This window comes from Vulpes lagopus, chromosome 1 (assembly GCF_018345385.1).
Source record: "Vulpes lagopus strain Blue_001 chromosome 1, ASM1834538v1, whole genome shotgun sequence".
Lineage (NCBI taxonomy): Eukaryota > Metazoa > Chordata > Mammalia > Carnivora > Canidae > Vulpes > Vulpes lagopus.
Window position 1 is genome coordinate 54,654,467 of NC_054824.1, and position 10,269 is coordinate 54,664,735.

At 49.4% G+C, this 10,269-nt stretch overlaps 1 protein-coding gene across 1 annotated transcript in view; it reads right to left on the reverse strand.

Moving 5' to 3' along the window:
• Nucleotides 1-2,673, reverse strand: part of TFAP2D (transcription factor AP-2 delta) — a 56,103-nt gene extending 53,430 nt beyond the window's left edge. The window contains exons 1-2 of the mRNA XM_041743001.1: nt 2,635-2,673; nt 1,107-1,604 (exon numbers count right to left, since the gene is read on the reverse strand). Of these exons, the coding sequence (XP_041598935.1) occupies nt 1,107-1,604; nt 2,635-2,673 (537 nt within the window). The remainder of the gene's footprint in view (nt 1-1,106; nt 1,605-2,634) is intronic.
• Between the last annotated feature and the right edge of the window lie 7,596 nt (nt 2,674-10,269).

Here is a 10,269-nt window from a genome sequence, read left to right on the forward strand (position 1 = left end):
GAAGCTACAAATTTACATCTTTTGAGTTCTTTTTTGAATATTTGTGATTTTATTTGTTTGAAGAGTGGTTGTGACAATATGTTTGCAAAATTATAAATTCTATTGTTGGCAAAGAATGGGCAAAAATACATTAAGAAAGAAAGCAGGAGAGAGATCATCTGATTGATGGCCTCCATAATATCTTGATTCCTTCCTTCCTTCCTTCCTTCCTTCCTTCCTTCCTCTTTCCTTTTCTCCTTTCTTCCTCCCTTCTTATTTCTCTTCTCTTTCCCCTCTTTCTTTATTTCATTTCCTTCTTTTTAAGAAATTGTATCTGACGTAAAAGTTAATAACCTGGTGAGGAAAATAAAGTTGTGAATTACCCAACTGGGTGGTGGGATTGAATGCTCCTTAAACAGAATTAGGCTCAAATCCATAACCTGGTGAAGTGCGTTGTGCAGATTCTTTGGGGTAAATTTTTGAGACTTTCCATTGGCGATTCTTTACTTCCCACAGCAATCTAGTACATTCGGGGAAACTTTTTCTAGAGCCCAACAAAGTCGCAGAACAAACCAGTCCCCCAATTCTTAGTAGTTTCCCACGAGCTCAGTCTGGGACAAACACCTGGGACACGCGGGTAGACCCAGCACAAGGCAGAGATTGAGGGTGCGCAGATCTAATCGGGTCTTACTCAGAGCCCAGTTGGCTCAACTGAGCCTCGGTGATCTCCTCCACCCCATCCCCTCAGGGATAGAAATGAGGATTCACGACCGACTTCTGTATAGACCGACTGAGAGTGGGGGCCCTGAGTTAGCCAGACTCTCAGGCGTCCAGGTGAAATGCCTTGATCCAATGAGAGTGACAGAACGGCACACCCCTCCTCTAATTGTTTTGATAACTTTCCATAATAAGTGGTGTGTGTGTGTGTGCGTGCGTGTGTGTGTGTGTGTGTGTGTGTCAGAGAGAGAGAGAGAGAGAGAGAGAGAGAGAGAGAGAGAGAAGAGAGGAGAGGAGAGGAGTGGAGAGGAGAAGAGGGGAGAGGCGGCTTACAGTCAGAGCCTGCACGGAGCGGGAGGGGGAGGGCAAAGAGGGGAGGGCGCAGACAAATTCGCCGCATGCTTATTTACCTGCAAGTCGTCTGCTCCCGCGGCGGCCAGCCCCAGGCTGGGCCCTGGCAGGAGTCTTTGATCTGGGTGCATTCCATACTGAGAGCCATGGCTCATGAGGGACAGGTCGTGGCGGCGGTAGGCATCGAGGCAGCCCAGCTCCCGCCTCTGCTCGTCCAGGCAGGACGACTTGAGCGCCCGCGCATTGTGCAGGTTAATAAAGTCGGTGGGCTCCCCGTGGTGGATCTGCTGGTAGTACTGTTGAGAGTGGTGGAGCGAGTTCAGAGAGTAGGCGTCGGGGGTGACGGCCGGGTGGCTGTGCTGAAACTCGTAATGGAAGGACTGGTGGTGGAGCGGGGTGTACTGGTGGTTAGTGGAGAAGTAGGGGGACGCAAACTCGGTGCCGGTGGTGGAGTAAGTTAAAGGAGAGGAGGAGGAATAGGCGACAGTGGAATTGGCTACGGACTCCAGACAGCCAAGCTGCATCAAACGGTAGCTGTTTGATCCGTCGTGACGTATCTGGAAGGAAGAGGGGGAAAAGGGAGAGCAGAAAAACTTGAGGTTTGTCATTTTGCAACCGAGGCGCCGCTCTCCCGGAGCCAGGAGCTTTTTCTGGCTCTGCAAGGAGAGCGAGCACGCAGGGCTGGGGCCGAGCCGCAGCCCCGGCTCCGCGCCTTTGCCAGAGAGCCCTTGCGAGCAGGCGAACTGGGGGTGGGCGGCCTCGTCCTCACAGTCGAGAGGGCGGAAAAAAATCCCCCACCCTATATAGGTGCGGGTGACACAGCACACCACACACACACACACACACACGCGCGCGCACACGCACACACACACACACAGCCCCTGCCTAACTTGCACGGGGAGCTGGGCGCTGGGAGCCAGGTTTGCCACTGACTCCGGGACGGCGGGGCGCAGACCCAGAGCCCACACGCTCTGAGCGCGGGCCGGCGCCTCGCCTCTGCAACCGGATCCCAACCCCGGGATTCCGCGCCTGTCCTTGCTGAGGTGTTCCGCTAGAGCTGCTCGAAACCATTATCCATATATTTTACAAAATCCAGTCTGTGCAAAGCGTTCAACTTGCTCATTCCCTTAACCATTTGGGGCAAGGAACCCGACCCCCCCTCTTTCTGCTTCACTTTTCCTAAGAATAAGCCCATTCCAAAAGGGGTGCGTTGTTCCCCACCCCCCTTGTCCACCTACCGCCCCCCCATCAATCTCTTTACTTTTGCCTTTCTGAGTATCTTTTTTTCCAATCTCTATCTCTTTCTCCTCACCCCCTCCTCCCTTTCTTTATTATTAGGATTATGTTTTCCCCCTCATTATGGCAAATGTTTCTTAACGTGGCAGAGAGTCGCCCTTCCTGGCGACAGATGTCATAACGAACTTTCTCCCCTTTCCTTCCTTAACTTCCCCCGAAAGCCAGATTATAATTAAACGTAACGGTCCAATATAGATTAGAGACAGGGAAAGCTGCCACCGCCGCAGCCACCGCCGCCGCGGCCGCCACACACACGCGCGCTCAAAAAAAAAAAAAAAAAAGTAATAATACCTCGGCATCGTGGACTAGTCCCGGAAAGGTAGTTGACATGTTGGGTTCTCCGAAAGCTTACGATGCAATTTCCCCCTCCAAAAAAAGAATCGGGAAAAAAATCCAAACTTCTTGTATTTTCCAATTTTTTTTAAGGAAAAAAAAATGTTCTATAGATAGAGATCTAAATTGTAATGGCTTTGCCCGGATCAGATAGCTCCTTGCCTCGTACCCACTTAAAAACCTGTAGGAACAAAATTTTCCCTCTGCACAAAAGCAGCTCCCTGGAACAGATTTTGTACTTGCTGAGTATTTCTTTGGCTGATGTCGTAGGTCCCTTGGTAATATAGAAGTTTTGAAAATTAAGCATCAGCACTGAGAACTGGGAGGACAATAGGCAGAAGAGATTTATCCCAGGAGACAAGGAATAAATATTGTATCTTCGCCTAATAAGGAACTGGAGGTTCTTTCAACATTTTTATCCATTTTTTCCAACCTTTATCATGCTTTTCTATACCGACTGAGGTGGGGACTCATCTCTACAGAGAGCATTTGCACACATTTTATTGTGAAGATAAAGATCCAGCCCCGATGTGTGTATATTAGAGATAGAAATATATATTAATTAAAGCTTCCTTTTACACGAGTAAGTGTTCATTCCTATTGGTTCCACTCCCTAGATGCTGAAAGCTGCTTTTTTCCAACAAGCACCCAAATCAATTTCACCCAGATTGGGGTGTCTGTCTTTCCCCAAGTGGAAACAATACTGCTCTTCCCATATTTACATCGAATTTGGGTTCTTTTCCCTTTTTTTAAGGCAACACCCTGCGGTAGCTTACACTTTCAGCAGCTTTTAAAATAAATAGCCACGGTGGACAGCCCAAGTTTTCATCATAAAGAAATGGTGCAACTGGCAGTATATTTAAGAAAAATACAAGAGAATAAAGACGTATGACAAGATTCTACATTTAGGTAAAACGTTGTCTTGCACTCCCCAACCCAGCCCATTTTCCCCTTCTTTTGTGTTTTCCTTCTTTCCTTTCTGAAACAGTGCTGGATGGGGGTTGCGGGGGTGGGGGGGGGGTTGTAGACCATTTAACAGTGACACCAGGTATTTGAACACCATTACTCCAAAACAACCCTTTATGTTTGAAAGTTATATTTTACAAAGGGCAGGAAGGAAGCAGTGCACAACCCTGTCTGTTTGGTGGATTTCTCTACTTTCAAACAGTATTTGAGCTTTACTTCGTTCAAAATTCAGCTTTCTTCACCAAGTGTTCTAGCACCTGGAGGGGGTAGCGGTGGCCACCTGCCCGCAATACTGAGGCTTTGCAAAGCCCGCTCTCCAACCTTGTCTCATAAGAACTGGCTGGCCCCACAGACTCATCTCAGAGATAGAAGGGGTAATTTAGTCTTAATTGCCATTTCATTTGGTTAGCTTTTAAGTGTTTAAGCTGAGAAGGTGTCTTAATAATAAGCCGCAGGCAAACAGGCATGTGGCTTTTTTTTTTTTTTTTTTTTTTAGGTCGGGGTTTGGGAGGGTTTATTAGGATCTGCTCATGCAGGCTAACTGGGGCTGTCACTCAGCGCTCTTTGCTTTATATAAATGGACAAAGGCACACGACAAGAATTGAAATGCACTGTCTGAAATGGAGATCCGTGATGCTTCAGCCCTGCACAAGGGTCAGCAGCCAACACTTGCTCCCTTTTTCAAGGTGCACAAGTGCCCCCCCCCACTTGAAATTCTGTTTTTTGGTCCAATGAAGTCAGGATGAGAGCCCAATGAAGATAAAAAGAAAGAATGCCCAACTTGATCTTAAGTAGGAGGGGGTAAGAAGAGTACCCTTGGCACTAAGAGGCTGAATCCCAAAATGCTTGCAGAGGAATCTTTTGTTTGTCAGGACTGAGTGAGGCCTCTATGTTCCATCCACAGAGGAAATAAATAACTATTTGTGGGAGCTGAGGCCTGCCCCCACGACCTTACCCCAGGAACTCCTGTCTCTCTGAAGGTATAACACCCCTCTCACCCTTCCACCCCCACCCTGGGAACACGTAGAGATCTCGGGTTATCTTGGGAATTGCCGTGCACGCTTTTCCAGGTGGATAATGTTGGTTTCCCTGCCTGTCCAAGCTCAAATGGAAAAGGAAGCCCCCTTCTCAGACAAGCTGCAAACCCCTCCCCCAACTCCTCTACTGTCAGATATGTCTTCATTGAAGGTGAAGGGACCTTCTCCCCCCCTCCCCCCTTAGGTCCAGGCAGCATAAGCAAAACCCTCTCCCCTGGGAACAGCCATGAGGCTCAGGGTGGGGTGGCCGCCTGCTGTGCCTGCTGTGCCAGTGGGCTTGGTCCCTAGGTTTGTCCCTGTCTGGAAGAAGATCCACACGCAGTCCCTGCACTTCTGATACTCCTGGTAATGAGCTCTGGCCTGGAGCTGAGTACATCCACAGAATGACCTCTAGTTGTCTCCTCCCTCTGAATACTTCTGGACCCCACAGAAGAACGGGGCGGTCTTTTAATTCTCCATTCCACTCCCTATCCCCATTTCATTTTCCCAAGTGACTTCTAGATACCAAGATAAAAGGTGTCCAGGGTTCATTTACTGTGTCTCGAACCCGGTGGAATTAGGGGAAACTATAGATCTCGCAGAATGAGAAAAAACAAACTTGTGTTTGTATTTAAAGGAAACGAAGCCAAAAGGGTAAAGTGCGTATCTTGGCTTAAGAGTCTCTACTTTGCCAGAGCCCACATCTGCCTTGGAAAGCTCTCCTCCCACTCCAGTGTCCCAGCTTCCCACACCAGCGTCTGAACTGTAGGGAAACTCCATTTGGCCAACTGCTCCTTCTCGCCTCATCCCAACAAAAAGAAAAAAAAAAAAAAAAAAAGCTGTCTGTCCCTGAAAGAAAAGTTGGGGAAATCATCCGCGCCATATGCACATACTGGTCAGCTCTCTCTTCCATCTGCTCTGGGGTTGCACGGCGCGCCCCTTTTCTAAAGAAACTCATCAAGGCAGGTGTGTGCTGTGCTTGGTGTGTGTGTGTGTGTGTGTGTGTGTGTGTGTGATGTGCGCGCGTGGGATTTGTTTCTGTCAGACAGTCCCCCCTACCCCCCACCATCTCCCCTTCCCATCCAATTAATAGTCTTGAGCAATTAATAAGTGCCATCCTGCTTGACCCAAAGGCTGGGCTTTTCAGCAAAGCTAATTCCTCTTTCTCTGCTTTGCCCCTTTCTGGGAGACCGATTGGCCACACATTCTCCAGCGGGCGCGTAATTGAATTAACTGGCCACGGCGAGTTGGAGACACGGTGACAATCGCCTGGGGCTCCCTCCCTCGGGAAACCGGTAGTGAGCATCCCAGCCTGAGCCCAAGGCCAGGCCGACTCCCGCCCACGCGAAATAGCTCAAAAAGCACAGGAGAACCCCCGCCAGCCTCGCACCCTAGACGCTGAAGAAGGGTCTCCCTTAGCACCCAGCGCTTCTGTTCTGCCTTCTGATTCCATGCTTCGCACTCCAGGAGGGATTGTTCTACCGCAGTCGCTTTAGGAATCTGCAATCATTTTATCTATCATTACTGTTTTGGTTAGGATCCAGAGCTAGAAAAGAGACTTTCTGAACTGTTTCCTGCAGTTCAGATGCTGGTGTGGGAAGCTCAGGTCCCTTCAGTTTTCTTCCAACCGGAAACAACTCTACTGGAAGGATCTGCCACCCACTGTGTGTTTGCAGTTGGTGGACAATTACCAGCAAACAAGTACCTACCCTAACCTTATTAAACACGTGTTTCTCCTTTTCCTCCTCCTCTTCCTTCTCCTCCTCCTCCCACTCTTCTTTCTTTTTCCTTCTTGGGATTTCCTTTGCTCCTCCAAACAGATTTTGTGTGTTTTCCTGTTGCCTAAATAGATTTTCCCCACAAAACTGCCTGCATAATGCTAAGTGAAATGGAGTAAAGATTGTAATTATTTGGACATTTTTAACCAAAATTATTTCCTTGGATATATTCACACCTATGAATCAACCAGAGTATCTTCCTTTCCATCTCCTTTTCCTTTCTTCCGTCCTCCTTAGAAGAAGGTAGAGATGAGATTGAATTCATTAAACTTATGCCTTATCAGAGCATGTGTGTACATTATCTAATAGTGAAATTTAATGTGTTCTGCTCCAGTTGGGCATGCAGTTCCATAACCCAGACATGAGTTTGCACAATAGGAGATAATTTTCATGATTACAAAGACCCAGTTTTGGAAGGGTACTAGTATGTGGAGAGAGTGGAGCACTGAAGATCCAATATAGTAGACAGACATTCTTTCCACAAAGCAAAATAAGAGGTGTCAATCTGAGTATCAGTACCCCTCCTAACCCTTCCAATCCCTTCCTTCCACTTTTTATTTTGGATGCACATAAAGAGCAGAAGGGCCTCTAGAGAGCCCAAAGAAAGCCAATGACTTCTATGTCCTTTCTTATTTTCTTTTCAAGTAAGTTCTACACCCAATATGGGGCTTGAACTCAGAACCAAGAGTGGTATGCTCTACCAACTGAGCCAGCCAGGCATCCCTGCTCTGTCCCATCTTATGGGTATCTGGTTCTATCCTCTCTCAGGTACCCTTCCACCTATACCCGAGTCCCTATCCCTCTGAGTGACTCCACTGTGGCTGGATAAGCTTCTGAGTTCAGCCTGGGATCTCCAGCAGCCAACAATGAAGGAAGCTCTCAGGGCCCTTTAGGGAAGGGGGTCCAAGTTTTCCAATCGCTCAGGATTCTAATGACAATGGAAATGACTTATCCAAAGACCTTCTCTGGTGTGATTCCTCTACCCTTTCCTAGTCATTGATGCTGTGGGTGGGAGGGGGGTGGGGCAATCCTCAAGTCCTTAAAAGGCAAATCTATTGGGTCCATCACACAGTATTCCGATCCCTGGTTCATTCATTTTTCCTCATTAATAATGAATGCAAGATGGAGAGAGAAGAGTGTTCCAAATACCAGGAAAATTCTGGTCAGGAGCCAAGAAGCTAAAACTTGGCCCAGTTACAAGTGCCAGGATATCTGAAGAGAAAAGCCGTGGGCAGCACGGACATTCACGCCTAGGCACTCCAGGTCAGACCCCCACCCCAGCCAAGAACAAATCGCTGGCCTTTCCTACTTCTATTAGCCTGAGCTCATACTGATGCTGGATGTCTTCCGAAAGGTTTCTCCCGTCCTTTTTTCCAGTCAGGTTGTGCTAACTCTTCTACTCTCTCTTGGTAGTCTCTCCCCTGACCCCGATCCCAATGTCGACAACAGAAGGGCCACTTTGCGTAAAATGTTTCCTAATTCCAGACGAGAAAAGGCAGACCATTTAAAAAAAAAAAAGTGCTCTGGGGTATTTAGGAGAGATTAACATTTCTTAACAGACTCTCTAGTCATTTCAGTTTAAGGGTTGTCACTGATTTTTCTAAATTCCTTTTTCTTACTTACATACTTTTTTTTTTTTTTTTTAACCTCCTCCCGCCCGACCCCATCCCGCGCTCCGCTCGGCTTGTCGAAGCCTCCCGCGGATCAGTATCCCGCTTCAGCGCTGCAGCGGGCAGGCGACACGGGGTCCGTAAACCGCTCAGAGAAGATGCATCTGCGAGCAATTAAAAAAGCCTGGCGACTGCATCAGCCGAAATCAAACAGAGGGACTCTCGTCTCAAGTCTTCTCTTGGATAACAGCGGAACTTGGAGCTGAGGCCGTCCTGCGGGAGGGCAGGGACCTCGCCCTGCGGCTGCCCCCGCTGCGCAGCGGGACCCAGGCGGGCGCGGCCGGGCGCGAGGGGACCAGCCCCGCCAGCCCCGGCGTCCCGGGGCGCTCACCCCCCGCAGCCGCGCGAGCCGGGAAAGGCCTCCTCGCTGCCTGCGCTCTTGGAGGCGAGGGGCCGCCTTTCCAGCCAAAGGCCTCGCTGGCTCATCCCCCGGGGAAACTCGCTCCTTCCTTTCCGCAGAGAAATGCGTGAGTTCGGGAAGGGCCGCGCTCTGTCCTCCCGCGTCCGCACCCCCCTCCCCTCATCAGTGTTTCACCCTGTGGGGCGCAAGGGGTGTTTGAGGCATTCGGGTCGCAGAAGAGAGCCTTCCTTGGCTAAGCACCTGTACAAGTATTGACTCATTTGGCCCCCAGAACGCTCCCCTCCCTACAACTCCAGGAGGGAGGACTTGCGTAGTCATGACTTTGTTTTTTATAGAGCGAAGAATAACAACGAATTAACAGCAAGAGCTAGCATTTAGTGAGCACTTACTATGGCTCCTTATTTTTTTTTTAAGATTTTATTTATTTATTCATGAGACACACACACACACACACACACACACACACAGAGGCAGAGACACAGGCAGAGGGAGAAGCAGGCTCCATGCAGGGAGCCCGATGTGGGACTCCAGGATGACGCCCCGGGCCAAAGGCAGGCGCTAAACCGCTGAGCCACCCAGGGATCCCCTATCGTCAGGCTCCTTACAAGCATCGTGTGGTTTTATCCTGACAACAACCTTCTGAGGTAGGTCTCTGTGTACTAATATTAGGTGGAGGTAACGAGGTGTAAGTGCCCCTCCCCGGGGTGGAGGTGACAGAAGCACTAGGCGGTTGCTGCAGACTCTCCCGCCCCCCAGCAGGTAGGCAAGCCTCGAGAAAGTGAGGCTTAAAATGGTAGGAGTGATCGCCAAGGTGTCCTACTGTTACATCTGGCTCGTGCTGTTGCATCGAAACTTTCCCAGAGTTTTAATTGCCTCCTTTGTATTCATTCCCTCTTCTCCATTCCATTCTAGACGCCTGACAGAAACCATCCACCTGGCGGCCGGGGCCAGGTTTCTTTTGCAGCAGGAGAAGTGCCAACTTGATGCCTTCCGGACTCCCAGAGGCCCCAAATCCAGCCTCTTTGATCTCATCCCTCTCTTCTCTGGTGGTGACTGAGTGCCAGGCTTCCAGAGCCTGACCCCTGCCCTGACCCCTCGGTCACGGTCCCTGGGGGTCAGTGGCTCCTGGCCTGCCGCGGGTGCCGAACGCACCTGGAGCCAGGAGCCAGGAGCCAGGCCGCGAGGGTGACCTGAGGATCCCGCCAGTTCTTCAGCACCTGCTCCCCCAGAAGGGTGGTGACTGCCTCTCTGGATCCAGCGCTAGATTCCAGGACCCACTTGCAACCCCTGTAACCACAGGGCCTGGGGCTTCAATCCCGATCCTACCTCAGCCAGTGACTTAATTTTCTCCCCTGTGAAATGGGAAAGACTGTGAACACTTAGCTTATCAGGACACTGTGAGGCTCAAATGAATATATATATATATATATTCATTTGAGCCTCACGATGTATATATTCAGTTGAACCTCAGTGTGCTGATAAGCTAAGGAATAGATAATAATAATAATAATGATGATTATTATTATTATCAACCTGGAACGAGGGAAGCTCTTAAGAAATGTTGGGTATTATTGTTTGGAAGGAGAGGGGTTGCTAAGGAGGTTACTGAAGAAAGACATTATTAGCAGGGCACACTTGCTTCCCTAGAGTTGGTTTTTGCAGCCCTTGGACAGATGGCACCAAAGAAAATCCAGCTGGGGGAGACGTAGGAGGTCATCCGGTCCTACCCTTTGCTGAAGTCACACAGCTAAGCATGTGACAAGGCCAGGGCTGGAGGTAGGACTCAGAGGCTTTCATCCACT